At 34.8% G+C, this 16,841-nt stretch overlaps 2 protein-coding genes across 3 annotated transcripts; one reads left to right on the top strand and one right to left on the bottom strand.

Moving 5' to 3' along the window:
* Positions 1–636: 636 nt before the first annotated feature.
* Positions 637–4,392, bottom strand: LOC107471836 (uncharacterized). 2 transcript variants are annotated; one of them, XM_021133126.2, is made up of 9 exons: positions 4,213–4,392; positions 4,050–4,145; positions 3,560–3,593; positions 2,606–2,651; positions 2,124–2,219; positions 1,865–1,918; positions 1,707–1,772; positions 979–1,057; positions 637–875 (listed from the first exon to the last, which is right to left on the bottom strand). In XM_021133126.2, the coding sequence occupies exons 1-9, from the start codon at positions 4,294–4,296 to the stop codon at positions 798–800; spliced, it is 633 nt and encodes a 210-aa protein (XP_020988785.1). In that variant the 5' UTR covers positions 4,297–4,392; the 3' UTR covers positions 637–797. The 2 variants fall into 2 exon arrangements, with proteins under 2 accessions (XP_020988785.1, XP_015946821.1); XM_016091335.3 differs by having other exon boundaries at positions 642–875; positions 2,606–2,660; positions 4,213–4,388.
* A 5,036-nt stretch (positions 4,393–9,428) lies between these two features.
* LOC107472013 (cytochrome c1-2, heme protein, mitochondrial) lies at positions 9,429–13,320 on the top strand. The gene is made up of 8 exons (XM_016091585.3): positions 9,429–9,573; positions 10,143–10,209; positions 10,855–11,069; positions 11,503–11,782; positions 11,846–11,917; positions 12,562–12,678; positions 12,775–12,840; positions 12,921–13,320. Exons 2-8 carry the CDS (start codon positions 10,153–10,155, stop codon positions 13,035–13,037), a joined length of 924 nt encoding a protein of 307 aa, XP_015947071.1. The 5' UTR covers positions 9,429–9,573; positions 10,143–10,152; the 3' UTR covers positions 13,038–13,320.
* Positions 13,321–16,841: the final 3,521 nt, after the last annotated feature.

Genomic DNA, 16,841 nt, shown 5'->3' with positions numbered 1-16,841 from the left:
TAACAATAGTTTAGTAGTAAACTACTGTCTACCGAGATCGACAAAGTGTCACGTGATGAGATTTATTTAGTTATATTATCCCTTTGGTTTTGTTTTAATTTTATTTTTAATATTTTATTAATTTAAATTTTATACATAATGTATTGAAAGGTTTCAGTTATATTCTTTAGAACATATCAGAGGTAACAATATTATCCTTGTTCCTTGGGGTAAAATTTTATAATCAAATTAGGGAAAACAATACTAGTGGCTCAATCGGAACCCTTACCTCGTTCTTAACAATTATATCAAATTAACAATGAAAATTTTTCAACAAAGTTTCCTCCCTCAAATCACACACTAACGCTAAAGTTTGCCCGTGATAGCAATTTATGGATTGAGAATTGAGATCTCCCTTTTTAATTTAATGATTTTATAAATTTCATTTAACAAATGCTCTACTTTTGTTGGTAGAATATAATAAAGATAAAACATGATAGTGAAACATGTGATTTTACCTCAATTTATTACCATTATAACACAACCAATTATTATTGAAAAAATTTGTGTTCATTTTTCTTGAAGTTTCATTTGATTTGTTCAGAGTCAACATTTTTTTTCATTTACACCAACCACTAATCAGTTGAATGATTCTATTCATACAACCATTTTAAGCAGTAAGTGTAAAAAATAATTTCTCTAACAATTGTAATAATATATAATTAAATATAAAATGAGGATAATAATTTTGATTGTTCACAATCATACCTAATCGCTGTCATGTAACAAAATCTAAATAAATAAAAGCAGAAACTGAATCAAGCCCAGAGCAGTGTGATGGCCAAAAATAAGATAATGGCCAATCCAACACAGAATCCCACTATTGTCATAAAGGCCTGCAGATTGCAAAATTGAATAACTTAGAACAAGAAATGCAAAGGACAAGCTTATAAAGAAAAGGAAGGGGTAGAGAATGAAATTCAAGTTATAGAAAGTTACTTTTCCCTGTGATTGAAACTTAAATTTAGCAGTAAACCATGATAATCCTCTATCAACAAATGGCGCCAACGCCAATGCTCTGCATAACAAGTAACTCCATCATTTGTAACAAAACGTGTACTCATCTCAGAATTTGATTCATTTAAAATTACTCTATATTTCAAAATATATCTCAATTTAAAACTTTAGTACATTAATAATGTATCTAGACATAAATTTCCGAGTACATTAAGTTTTGAATACCAAAATTCAAAAGTGACATATTTTAGAGCAGACTGAGTACCAAAAAAGAGATTTTCCTATTTGTACATATGCAGATGGATGCAAACAAGCAAACAACCATAATTCATAAAAATGAAATGGCAACAGTACAAAGATAACCCTTTTTTTTTAAAAAGCTTACAAAGATAGGTTATTTATACACATTGACAAGCATATGGTTTTAAACAGTTGTGATCCCAAAGATTCATGGCAATCTAAAATGCTGTCATTACATAACTCGGACAAAGTTTACAATCAAAATGACCAGTCCTCGAAAGCCTAACACAATCATCCATATAAATAGTTTTGCAACAAGATCAACAAAGGCGGACATATTAAGTTCTGGATGTATCAATTTTTTTCAATTTGACAATTATTGAGGGCAGAGATAGTATATCATTAACTCACAAGACAGCATATTTACATGGATTACACAGTTAAAAATTTGAAAGATTCAGGTAGCTCACCCTCCAGCTCTGATAAGTTTGGTAACTTGACTACCAGCCCACACCATGGCCATCACCTTGAGAAATCTAAACATAACATTGAACGGTCATTGTTAACCATCATTGTTTACAAAGCGAACAAGAGAAACATGGGAGTAGTACCAGCAACATGTTCTTACCTTTCTACAGCAGCTAGATAACCCATCCTTCCTGGTGCTGGAGCAATGTAAAACCTAACAAACATGAAGCATATATTCCTAATTTGAGTGATTTTTAAATAATTTACAAAGTTCCAAGTACTTAAGGGATGGAAGAAAAGCTCCAACCTTATGAAGAAAATTAGATAAGAAGTATAAAAGTATTATTCAATAAATGAATTGGAATAACAAGAGGAAAAGAAAACCACAGACCATGTTAGAGGGACAAATGTTCACATACCATACGATAAGAAACGTCGTGAGATAGTATGCAGTGTTCAGAAGACCATAGGACAGGATTCCAGAAATTCCATATTTCCTCAATTTCGTCAGGATCCTAGCAAACAAATAAAGGGGCTATAATTTTGTAAAGAGGGTATTATATAGATACATGCTAATTCTCCATTACAATGGCGAAGTGATGAAGTCCTGTACTCCTGTTATTTTAGAGTTTGGTTACTTTATTTTCAAAAATGAGAAATAAAATGGGTATCAAATGATTAGTCCGTCTCTCACAATGTAAGGAAGACTAGTAAAATATCATGAACTAGACCAGGGGGAAAAGAATCAGATTTGAAGGATGGAACACTCGAGTCAGTACAATCTAGAATCAATTGATAGAGCAGAAAGTAACATATGCATAAGCATACTATATTTACCAGATAAAGCATTTCTAGTCCCTCATAACTGATGGAAATGTATTATAGCAAAAGCAGCACATACTCATTGCTTGTGGATGACTCTTCTTTCTTCTTACTCTCTGCGCTTTCTTTGGAACCTAAAAACATCTTGTCATTATTATTATCAAGCTTAAAAAAACGATTCCAAAGCTAAACAATACCAAGGATCAAAGATATTAATACACACAATAACATATTTATTTACCTAATAATTGAGCAGAATAATAAAATTTCAAATTTCTCTTTCTATAAATCAGATTACCAACATGGAAATTCAGTCCTCATGTGTTTCTCAAACAAGTCTAACCTCAGAAAGTCAGAATACTAAAAAGAAAAGACAAGAAAATTTCAAGAAAACAAGTTAGTATTGGGCCCAGGCCACAAAACATTAGGACCAAAAATGTATCAAATTTAGTTTCTCAGGGAATGGGGTTGCACTATTGTTTGAGAGATATAACTTAAATAAATTAATATATGCATCCATATTTATTTTCAGTTGCAGGAGGCAAGATACGGCAGACAAAGAATAAGAGCCTATGCAGTTTGCATTTCCATTTTCTGTATTTTACTTCTACTGCTTTATATTTCCAGGATTTTAGAAAGAAAACAGTGAAGCAATAAAATCTTGAAACAAAAGACATTGAAAATTATAACAGAAAATGAAAACCCAACCAAGCAGCCTCTAAGTTTTCGTTTTGGTCAATTTGAAAGCAAAGCTCCAACAGAAATTTTGCATGTTTCACCAAAAATCAGAAAGCAATCATCTGGTCCATTACAATAAATTGTAATAGATAAAGGTTCATAATATGGCTACTACTGTCCAGCACGTTGCAACTTTCAAAATCGTCAAACATGAAAGGCCATACTGGAAATTGAAATTGAAACCCAAAATAATTTGCACATCAAGTAATGTCTTCTACTTAAAATGGTAACTAGAAATTTAGAATATTGTAATGAACAGATCCTAATTACTGCATACTCCTTGAAAGTAGAATACCTTCATGGCTGTTTGCACTTGACAATTCATATGCCTAACCTTGCACCAATGAGAGATAAGACAATAATCCAATCAGTAAAAACATGATAGTACAAACTACAAAGTGAAGGGGAAAAAAACACCGCCAAAAAGGATGAGTGGAAACTCAGGTGCAGGTGCAGTCAACTCGATGTGAAGTTGATAATTGAAAGTCCTTAGATAAAAATTTAATCAACTCAATCAAATCATTTGGCTGCTCTTACCTATCAACTTCACGTAAAGTCGATTGCGCCTGAGTTTTTAGCTATGAAAAACAGAGAGATCCTGAACTAAATCAGCAAAGAGGAAGAAAGTTTCATAATTACGAATTAAGAACATAAACAAATGACAGAATACCTTATTTAAAAGTTTCATAAAATATTATACCGCAAAATTATTAATCAAAAAAACGAAAAATAATAAAAATAAAAAAGATATTGTTGAAGAGACAAATTGAGATGAAACTACTTACATTGTCATTGGTGTAAGTGGAGCAAAGTGTTGTTTGTAATTTTAGGGTACTAGTGCGTCTTCTTAGGGAGGAGCCACCGCTGAAATCGCCGAAACCCTAAAGTTGAAGTGAGGAAGTGTTGGCGATGAATTTGAAGGAGAAAAGTAGGAGTGAAATGAAGTACCTGATGGTGATGGTGATGGTGTTGATGAAAAAGAAGGCTGGGATTGCAGTGTGATGCAACTGCAAACTTCATAGAAAGAAACATCGATGAGACTTGAGAATTGAGACACACTTGTCACTTATTAATTTATTATCATCAATGCATATTAATTTGGATGTCTCAACTGTGATTTGGCTCAGGAGAAGAATACTGTGCGGGTACCGGTAAATGACTAAATTGTCCCCTTTGCTCGGTATGGATTATGTACTTGGAACAATATAGGAGAACAACATTCTCACTAAATAATATACACAACACCAATTAATAATTATTAATTTTAAATTTTTAAAAAATTAAGATTTGAATAATCAACAGTAAACCTATGATGTACGGACATTGACACGGACACGGCATACGATACGGGACACCCGAACACATGAATTTTAAAATCTTATAAGACACGGGACATGGCATATATATAGAATATAAAGTATTTTTTAGATAAATTATAATGAATTTTTGATATTTTATTGTTGTTAAAATATAAAATAATTTTTTAACTGTTTTTAATGTCTTTTTTAACTATATAAAAGTATCTAAAATATTTTTTGTTTTACTAAATAATAATATATATTATTTCTAAACTCATTTCAACGATATATGTTAAGAATAAGGTTGGACACGCGGATACGTGATGGTATTTAGGTGTGTCCAAGTGTGTTCGGAGAATAATTTTTATTTTTTATTAAGACACGACAAACACGCGTGTCGGACGAGTGTCAATGAGTGTCGTATCCAAAATGTATCCGACACGCAGACTCGGCAACTCAATGAAGTGTTCGTGCTTCATAGCTGTAAACACATTTTGAATAATAAAAATTAACAATTTGTCTCATAATTACGTTTTCTCCTTTCTCTGTTAATAACCACATATCCTTTCTTCATATCCGCAACACGTTTCATTCCTGTTCTCGACAACCCCCCGTCGGATTCTTGCAAAACACCGCACGCGTTCCAGCTCCCATATGCGTCCGCAACCACGGCACGCATCCATGTTTCGTCGCGCCTCCATCCCGTCCGTCGTTGCAGGCAGTCCAGCTTCGTCGCACTTCCATTGCGCTGTTGCAAATAACCTAGCTTCGTTTTACATATACTGTTGTTTTCAGAAGCAGAATGCGAATCATCACACTGAGCATTTTGGAAACTCTTGGTAGTGAAAAACTATCTTAGGACTCGATGTTTGTTATTTTTCATGTTTATATATGTATATTGATTCTCCACCTTATATATTTTATATTTTGTCCCTCTTAGAGGCTGACTTGGCAGGTGTTGTGTCATATATTTTGGATTGCTCTTGAGGTTATATATATGGATACTCTAGTCGGCCTTTACTTCGCACGTCGAGTCTAGAGCTTGTTATTTGTATATTTGGAACTCTGATCTTATATATATATATCTATTTTTAGAGATTATAGTGCCTCACCACTTTTGATTTACGTCTTATGCATAAAACTCTGTGGTAGGGTATTACAAAAAAAAAAAACATCTACCCAATCTTAAGTTAGACATTGATATCATGTTTGAAAAGTCCTTAAAACATCCAATTATTGGTTCTTCTCATCAATGTGTAGTCGAAGGTGGTACATTATATTTATATGATGATAGTGCACTCACCGCAGAAATGATAAAAAGTGTGTGCATTGCAAAATAAATATAGAAATTAGTATAATATCGAAGATAAAATTCCTAAATTATATCGTCTCCCACAAATTTACATTTACCTCTTTCAAGTAATGAAAAATATCAGAATGGCATCCAATAGAAAAAAGATGTGGCTAACATTCCTTGAAAGTAAGAGGCAAAATCTCTGTTGGTTAAAAAAATCAATAACAAATTCATAATCATAGAAATTTATAATAGAGACTACAAGTTTTTTTCTTTAAATAAAATTTAATTAAGTAATTTAAAATAAATCTCTAAAGTGATTAGCAACAATAACAATCCTAAATTATGTTGTCACCACAAACATAACCCTAACCATGTAAAGTAAAATAGAACAATATTTACAAGCTAAAATTAATTTAAATTTTTTTAAATGTAAATTAAAATTAATAAAAAACATACAGTAACACATATTTACTAACCTCAAAGCCAAGACCCAAGAATTTGCCATGACACATTCCATTTTGTTTATGTCATCCCAATGTGCATCTGTCATAGTTAAAATAACTCAATTATTACAATAAAAGCACTCGAAAAGACTAAAAGAACTCAAAAGTTAAAAAATGTAACGAATAAAAGCCCTGAACTCTAATACATATTTAGGATTATTTATTTATATAAATAAATTAAATATATTAATTATTGATTTTTATAATTTGTAGTATTTTTACGAAAATGCGTAACATGTCACATTTCGTTTACAAAATAAACGAATTGAAATTAGGCATAAACATGTGTAAACGAAATACGCTTAATTTCAACTCGTTTACTCTGTAAACGAAATATGTGAAACAATAATTCGTTTACTGTGTAAACGAAATACAATAGGACAAACTTGAAGTAACTATAAAAGGATATGTAACCCATTGTATTCTTCACAACAAGTTCACCTCCTCCACCTAAACCTTTTCCAAACCATTCATAATGTCTACTAGTAGTGTATATTTGGTTGTGTGTGTGTCCCAATTGCCTAATGAGGAACGGGGATAACGGGGTCGTATTTGAGTGTGAGAATATAATGCTGCTATGCACACAGCGAGTTGTCTCGTTGTCGGAGTTGAAGAGTCTAATATTGAGGCACCACGATCAAAGTGGGAGTAAAGAGACTGGGAGGATAGGGTATAGGATGCTAGCTCCGATGGGGAATGGAGTATTCCGATTTCGTCTGTTTTGGCCGTGCGGTGACGATCACGTGCGGCTGACATTTGACGTTCATAGCAGAATCATGTGTGAACAAGTGATGGAGCTCTTCGCAGAGGTTGGTAACGTTGGCGGCGGTGGATCTGGGCAGTCGGACTTTTTGCAGGATGATCGGCCCCTCACACCGCCGCCTATCCATGTTACCCGCCCGGTTTATGAGATGGACATTGACGGTGAGGAATCTGAGATGAACCCCATGACAACCTGCGACACTTCTCAAAATCATCTAGCAGCGGCAGCCACCTGAGATGAACGGTGTTATTCGATTTATCAGTCACTAAGTAGCCCCCGATCATCAGCATGATGTAGCACCTCGCATACTGTCGCAAGGTATCCGGATCGGATGTATCCGGCGGCATCTGTCGTAGCCGATCGCGCAGTCATGTCACCTTCAGCGAAAAATCCTCTCTCCTCTGAGCTCCCTGCTGGACAACTACAGGTGGCCTGGCTCCGAGTAAACGCTCGACCATCTCCCAAGCCCTAGTGTGGTAGTGGGCCTGGAATTCTCGAAAGCAACCACTAATAGGTCACCATCTGCGCGCAATCCGAGGTGGTAGGCGACGTCCTACAGCATGATCGTATACTCACCCCATGGCATGTGGAATGTGTGAGTCTCCGGTCGCCAGCGCTCTACGAATGCTGTGATCATCGTATTGTCGAACAAGAAGTCTCTTAGTGGGACAACGTCTCCGAAACCAGCCTCTCTCATGTATAGAGAATGACATCGGGTGGTGGGACTCTGTGGCTAACTCTTCGGGGTAGAAGTAGTCGTCCCAACTGGTAAACAAATATATAAATATGTTTACATGCATATAAAAATTTAATATATTCTTGCATATATAATATGATATTTAATGAAAAAATAATTACATTTATTAAACGGGATATAACATAATTAAATGTGTTCGTGTACTTAGTTTAAATTTCGGTGACATAAATTACATTGGTAAAAGGTTTTATTTTAACATATATTATACCATGCAATAAAGTAGCGTACACCAACCGAATCCGTAACTCAAAGTTCCTCTAACATCCTACAAATATGTTCGATCTACTTACAACTACATATTACTATAGGTAGAATCTATTTAGGCACTACTTCTACAATCAACTACGTATAGGACTAACATGGCAACTTGTTTCAAGCACTGTAAAAATAATTAATAAATTAAACAGCAACACCACCTCAAAGTCCTCTGCCCCGGCGACATGCCACGTGGCGTTCAGCCTGTTAATATCCGCATCGTCCGCCATAATGTTCGACTGAGCCGCTGGTTTGGTCAAACATGGATAAAAAAGGTAAGGTAAACAGTAACTGACTGTGAACGAAACCCTTTAAATAGGCGTCACTGAGCCTATTTCATTTACAGAGTAAACAAAATAGGAGCGTTGCAGAATACGTGTGCACACGTCATAGGACCGCCCATTTACAACCTTATTTCGTTTACTGTGTAAACGAAATACGCCTAATGTCAATTCATTTATTCTGTAAACAAAATGTGACATGTTACGCATTTTCGTAAAAACGCTATAAATTACAAAAAATCGATAATTAATATATTTAATTTATTTATATAAATAAAAAATCCGTTAATGGATTGACTAATATGATTTATCTCAAGTTAATGTGTTTGGAGATTATTTTGGCTAAATAAAAATTTAAAAGACAAAATTGATTAATTAGTGAAATTAGATATACCTATAGTTGTCAGAATCAAATCAGTGATCGAACTGATTAGGTCACTGGGTCATTACTTCAACTGGTGGATCACTAGTTGAACCGATTAACCCGGTCCTATGTAAATAAAAAACAAAACATAGTAAAAAATTTAAATTTAAAATTTAAAATACATATTTTCACTAACATTTTAAAAATTTATAGCTATTTTAAAACAATATGAAACAGGAACAATAAGTATTTTATTAATTTTACTCTATCATAAATATTTTTATTTTGTTTTTATATTAAAATAACTATTATTTTCAAATTTCAATAATTTATTAATTAGTTTATATCTATTATACTATTACAAACTACAAGTATTTATTGAAAAATAATATTAATAGATATTATATAATTATAAAAAAACAAGTGAGTTTATAATTATTGTGCCGGTTCGTTGCTTTATGCGATTAAATCATCGAATCGGATTGGCTTAGGGTCCGATTTATTAGTTTTTTTGTCGAACCGGCCGCTCCAGAACGGTTTTAATAATAGACCATATTTTTAAAAATAAACTTTTGTACCAGAAATAACCCTTGCGGAATTTTCTTATTCCATAACTAGCCTTCCACAAAATTTAATTAACCAGAAATATTCTCCGACTGTACCATCTATTCTATTCTGTTGTCCGTGCCACTCCTTCGCGTCTCCGATCACCGCGGCGGTGCAGCTTCGCAATCACAGCCAATCGGCGTTTCCATCATCACACTTCACACTTCACACTTCACACTTCAAAGGTAACACATCTCACTTTCTCCTTTCTCTTTCTCTCGCTTCGGTTCATCATAGTCCGACGTGGCGCCGATCTGTGGGTTCCCAACGCCATGCCGCCTCCGCCGATGACCACCGCAAAGTCCCGCCGATGGAGTATTTTGTTCCTAAATTATGAAATGAATTATACATTGAATTGTGGATTGTGATGAATGTGGTTGTTCTTGCTGCTGGTTATGCGTTTCTGCTATGTATGTTGTTGTTGCTGGTTGTTCTTTCTGGTTCGAATTTGTTGTTGCTTCTGATATGTTTGTGTACGTTTTCATATGCTTGATTTGATGCAATTTCACAAGTAAATGAAACTCTTTCTTTTGTTATATACATATATATAAGAATTTAATTTTAATACTCTGTAAGTTAATATATAGGTAAAAATAACTACCTTTAACATTGACGGTGTGAATGATCATTTAAAAGAACCGATGTTATTACACGACTGTATAAAACGCTTTACACTGTTAGTGCATCAAAATTAAACTCTCTATATATAAGGTATTTTCCTTTTATGCTTATACTTTTTGTTATTGATTTTCAGTGCAGACGAGATGGCTGGAGGTGTTATTCAGCAGTTATTGAGGAGGAAACTCCAATCTCATTCTCCTGTAAGCATTCTCTCTGGTCTTAATATTTCTCTTTTCAGCAAACTTCTTTTTCTTTTTTAAGTTATATTTCATCAAACTCATTACAAATTTCTCATTTCTGCAATAATTTTATTGATTTCATCAAAACTTATTATTACTAATTGTGTTTAGTTTATTTACAAAACTGTCGAATAGAAACTAATACCATAACATTAATTAACTGAAACCCTTGGATTCCAAGCTTAGGCCTGCAATGCAAGTTTTCTATAATTTACTCCTCTTAGTATAGGACTGCCTCCTTCGCAAAAAGCCATTTGCTCTTGGGACTTTCTGCAAACTGATTGTTATGGGAATATCTTTATTACAACATGATTGCAAATTTGCAATTGCTATAGCAACTTAGAACCTCGCATCTAAGAATAGTTTCACAGTTCGATTCATTATTTGTAATTTGTACAAACTTGAGTCCTTAGTCCAGCTAATTGGAGCTATTTTCTATCTTGCCTTTTCTGTTAATGTTTGAAGTATAAGTTAAACTGTTTGTGCAGACTAGTACGTGCTCATGCTCATGCATGTGATGTGTTTTTTATGATTCTATGAAAATTTGCGTACTTGGGAGTAAGCTGGTTATATCTTTTGCTAATAGCTACTCTATACTTATTGCAGAATGCTTTATCTATGTCATCCATTCTCACAAAGAAAGATGGGGATGGTTCGACTGGCAGCAGCTCGTTAAGAGCACTTGCGTTAATTGGGGCTAGTGTCACTGGGGTTTTGGGTTTTGCGACAACAGCATCAACTGATGAAGCTGAGCATGGCCTCGCATGCCCAAGCTATCCATGGCCACACCAGGGCATCCTCAGTTCATATGATCATGCTTCGTGAGCTTTTCCTGAACTTTCCCAATATTTCGAATGTATTTTTCCTTTACAAACACACACACGCACATTGTAATCTCAACTGTATCATTTGCCACAAAGGTGGACCTTGGTTGAACATTAATGTTGCTACCTCACGATGGGGTCATGGGTTTAAATTTTAGTAGCAGCCTCTCCACTTTTGGGGTGAGGATATGTGTACATTCACCTTTACTAGTCTATATTGGTTGATTTGCGAACTTAAATCCTGAAAGAAATACTTGCCTTTTTATTCAGTTCTGTAGTTGAAGTATCACCCCTCCTTTTTGAGGCAATGTTTGGGGCAGGACTCATAATATGTGGATCTTGATTCTCCTCTGTGCCTCCATCAACTATATATAATATTAGGATGAATGCTAATTCAGGTCTTGTTACATTCAATAATTTTTTTGAACAGGATTCGTCGTGGTCATCAAGTCTATACACAAGTCTGTGCGTCCTGCCATTCTATGTCTTTGATATCATACCGCGATTTGGTTGGCGTTGCTTATACAGAAGAAGAAGTAAAGGCTATGGCAGCTGAGATTGAAGTGGTTGACGGCCCTAATGATGAGGGTGAGATGTTCACACGCCCTGGTAAACTCAGTGATCGCTTTCCTCAGCCATATGCAAATGAAGCAGCTGCTAGGTTTGCTAATGGAGGAGCCTATCCTCCTGATCTAAGTCTTATTACCAAAGTAATGTCTACAAGTTTTATATTGCCTGTGATCTTTAATTATTCTTATACATCACATTTTCAGGCTCGTCACAATGGCCAGAATTATGTGTTTGCCCTTCTAACTGGTTATCGCGATCCCCCTGCTGGTGTTTCGGTAAAGTCTTTTTTTCTAAAGGCATTTTAGGGGCTAATACACTTGAATCGTGTGCAAGTTATATAGATTTGATGAATGCCTGATGTGTGGTTCAGAGCTAGAACAGACATTTTTAAATCTGTTGTGTGACTTAGGATTCTGTGCAAGCAAAGGTTTTTCTTCCTGTGTCCTTTTCTTGTGCACACCAATGACTAGTATCTCTGCATGCTAGGCTGGGGATTGTCACAGGGTCTTTGACTTTATGCATTATTTTCTTTGCATATCGTACTAGAATTAACAGCCGACCCCACCTAGTGGGACAAGACTTTGTTGTTGTTGTATCGTACTAGAATTAACCCTGATACTCCGAAATTTTACATGCACTTGAATCGCTCTATGTTTGATATGTATATGCGTGTGATATATGTATGTCGAATACCCATGAATTGATGTTGAGTTTTCGTTATTTACACTTTGTCACCTCCTCACTGGTGACTCTGGTTGTTGTCATTCATGAATGTATAATATTAAATATAAGGCCTTTTTTTTGTTTTTGTTTTTTTCTTTTTCAAACAAAAAGCAAAGAAAAACAAATCTTCTGATTATTCTGCCTCCTATACTAGTGAGCAAGTACTGTGCTTAAAGGTTACTACATAATGTTGTAGATTAGAGAGGGTCTCCATTATAATCCTTATTTCCCTGGCGGAGCCATTGCCATGCCTAAAATGCTTAATGATGGTGCTGTTGAATATGAAGATGGAACTCCCGCCACTGAATCTCAGGTACTTATGTTTGTTGAGTATTGGTTTCAGTAAAATCTCCAGGGAATGAACTGTGTAAGAATGGAGATCATATATTTTTGTTATGTTTTGCTGCAGATGGGAAAAGATGTTGTGTCATTCTTATCTTGGGCTGCCGAACCGGAGATGGAAGAGAGAAAACTGGTATGTTTCTTATAATATTTTGCTGTTACCAAAATCAAAGCAGAAAAGATCTTAATTTCCAAGATTGCTACTATGTGCAGATGGGATTCAAATGGATCTTTGTTCTAACATTGGCATTGCTTCAAGCTGGGTACTATCGTCGCCTTAGGTGGTCTGTTCTAAAGTCTCGGAAGCTGGTTCTTGATGTTGTCAATTAGGGGCCTTCAAAGTTTCATTTTTAACTTAAAAGAAAACCATGTTATTGTTGGCAATAATTTTGTCAAATGATTAGTTGTGTCATCATGTCAAATTCGTTAATGGAGCAACCATTCACGGGTTCAATTTTTGCTTCGAGTTAGAAATAAAAGTTGTTCCATATATGATATTCATTATTGTGTTCCCCAAATCAGAACTTTGTATTGTTAGATTCTCATGGAATTTTGTAATCATTATTTATTTTCGGGGTCTTATGGCGATAATCCGATTGTGTTTACAACTTTTTATGGCTATCAAATCTCTCTGACTCCCTATCTAGTTAAACTTATTTTGGTCTGCATATTTTATGTGTCTATGTTTTGCTTTTGAAATAAAAAATGAATAATAAGTGTAAAAATATTTGAAAAAGTTTAGAAAAATGTATATTTAATAATGTACCAAAAATGTTACAGATATAATTTTTTATTTTGTGTGCGTCTCGCCTTCAAGTTTTAATAAGATATTATAAGTTCTGAATTATTGACTGCTTTAAAATTTTTCAATTTTCTTTAAAATGTTGTAAAATAAATAAAAGATATATAAAATAAAGATGTATAAATAGAAGACTCTAGTATTAAAATAATTAGCTCAATAATAATTTATATATATATATAATAATATTACATGTTGTAATGTGTATATATATACAAAGATAGAAAGGAGTATAAAAAGTAGAGAGAGAGAATAGCATTTGCTTTTATTATTGCTATGTGTATAAAAGGAGAGAGAATAATATTCAGTTGTTGTTGTTGTGTGTAAAAAGCATATGACGATACTTGGTATTTATACAAGTAAAGTGATGCTACTTTCAACCTTTATTTATTGCTTCTTGTACTGTAAATAGATTCATTCAATTTTGAGAATGAAATCCAACGTGATCATCCATCTTTATCACAACACTCCCCCTTGGATGACCATTTAGGATTATTGCCTCGTTAAAACCTTACTAAAGAAAACCCAGTGGGAAAAACTTTAGTGAAGGAAAAATAGTACAAAATCCTTTAGTGATGGGGACTGCCTCATTAAAAACCTTGTCAAGAAAAACCCAATGGAAAAAAAACTTGACAAAGGGAAAAAGAGTACAGTCTCCCCCTCTTACCGACATCATTTAATGTCTCGAAATCGGCGCATCCCAATCTCATGTACCAATCTTTCAAAGGAGGATTTTGGGAGTGACTTTGTAAATAAATCTGCCAGATTGTCACTTGAACGGATCTGTTGGACATCAATTGTCCCTTGATTTTGAAGATCATGGGTGAAGAAGAATTTGGGAGAAATATGCTTTGTTCTATCACCTTTGATGTATCCACCCTTAAGTTGAGCAATGCATGCTGTATTATCTTCAAACAGGACAGTTGGAGCTATCTTATGATCAATCAGTCCACATGATGACAGGATATATTGGATCAAACTCCTGAGCCAAAAACACTCGCGACTTGCTTCATGAATCGCTAGTATTTCAGCATGATTAGAGGAGGTTGCTGCTATCGACTGTTTCGTGGACCTCCATGATATAGCTGTTCCACCATATGTGAACAGGTATCCTATTTGAGATCTCCCTTTGTGTGGATCAGACAAGTATCCGGCATCTGCATAGCCAACTAGTTGTGACTTGGATCCGTAGGGATAAAACAATCCCATATCAACCGTTCCATAAAGATATCGAAAGATTTGCTTGATTCCACTCCAATGTCTTCTGGTTGGAGAGGAACTATACCTTGCTAGTAAATTCACTGCGAATAATATGTCAGGTCGCGTATTATTAGCAAGATACATTAGCGCTCCAATGGCACTAAGATATGGTACTTCAGGACCAAGGATATCTTCATTTTCTTCTTTAGGATGGAATTGATCCTTCTCCACATCCAAAGATCTTACGATCATTGGGGTACTTAATGGATGTGACTTATCCATATAAAATCTTTTCAAGATCTTTTATGTGTATGTTGTTTGATGAATAAAGATCCCACTTTTTATATGCTCGATCTGCAGGCCGAGACAAAACTTAGTCTTTCCAAGATCTTTCATCTCAAACTCTTCTTTTAGAGTTTTTATAATTGTTGGAATCTCTTCAGGAGTCCCAATTATATTTAAATCATCAACGTACACAGCAATTATGATAAATCCAGAAGCAGTTTTCTTTATGAAAACACACGGGCATATATCATCATTCTTGAATCCGTTTTTGGCCAGATACTCAGTAAGACGATTATACTACATTCGTCCAAATTTCTTTAGACCATATAAAGATATTTGCAATTTGACTGAGTATAATCCTTGTGAATAATCATTGGATGGTTTAGATATCTTTAGTCCTTCAGGGACTTTCATATAGATATCCCGATCTAATGAGCCGTATAAATAGGCTGTTACCACATCCATTAAATGCATATGCAGTTTATGATATGCAGATAAACTGACTAAATAACGCAATGTTATCGCATCCACTATAGGGGAATACGTTTCTTCATAATCTATATCGGGCCTTTGTGAAAACCTTGTGCCACAAGTCGGGCTTTATAGCACACAACTTCATTTTTCTCATTTTGTTTTCTCACAAATACCCATCGGTATCCAACAGGTTTTACATCTTCAGGTGTACGGACTACAGGTCCAAAGACTTCACGTTTTGCAAGTGAGTTTAATTCAGCCTTCATGGCTCCTTTCCATTTTGGCCAATCATTCCTTTGTTGACATTCTTCGACTGATCTTGGCTCAAGATCCTTATTTTCATGCATGATATTCAATGCCACATTATATGCAAATATTTTATTGACAATTGTCTTATTTCGGTCCCATTTCTCTCCTGTAAAGACATAATTTATTGAGATCTCGTCATTTTCACAATTTTCAGGTACCTGAACGTCTTCTGGTGTTATATCATGATTTTGGACAACTGCATGTGTCTCTACTATGTCTTTTTCAACAGGAATATTATTTACCTCTTTTCTCTTTCGAGAATTTTTGTCTTTGGAACCGACAGGCCTACCACGCTTCTGGCGTAAATTTGCTTCAGTGGCTACTTGTCTTACTGGGACATCAATTCGAATTGGAGCATTTTTCGCTCGTATATAAGATTTTGTTATCCTCTTTGTATCGGAAAATGCATCAGGCAAATCATTTGCTATTCTTTGCAAATGTATAATCTTTTGAATTTCCAGTTCACATTGCCCTGATCGAGGATCTAAATGCATCAACGATGATGCATTCTAGTTAAGCTCCTTTTCAGGAAGCTTATTCTCTCCCCCTAATGTTGGAAATTTTGATTCATCAAACTGACAATCCGCAAACCGGGCTTTAAATACATCTCCAGTTTGTATCTCAAGATACCTCACTATAAAGGGAGAATCATATCCAACATATATTCCCAATTTTCTTTGGGGTCCCATTTTGGTGCGATTAGGTGGTGCAATGGGAACATATATCGCACACCCGAATATTCTTAAATGAGAGACATTTGGCTGCTGGCCAAAAGCTAATTGCATGGGAGAGAACTGATGGTAACTTGTTGGCCTCAAACGAATAAGTGCTGCGGCATGTAAAATAGCATGCCCCCAAACCGAAGTTGGGAGATTTGTTCTCATAAGCAAGGGTCTAGCAATTAATTGGAGGTGTTTAATAAGTGATTCTGCTAATCTATTTTGTGTGTGAACATAAGCTACTGAATGTTCAACACTTATTCCATTAGCCATACAATAAGCATCAAAAGCTTGGGAAGTAAATTCACCAGCATTATCAAGACGAATTGCTTTGATTGGATTTTCTGG

Source organism: Arachis duranensis, chromosome 10 (assembly GCF_000817695.3).
Source record: "Arachis duranensis cultivar V14167 chromosome 10, aradu.V14167.gnm2.J7QH, whole genome shotgun sequence".
Classification (NCBI taxonomy): Eukaryota; Viridiplantae; Streptophyta; class Magnoliopsida; order Fabales; family Fabaceae; genus Arachis; species Arachis duranensis.
The sequence above is the reverse complement of the archived record's forward strand: the minus strand, read 5'-3'. Positions and strand labels throughout refer to the sequence as shown.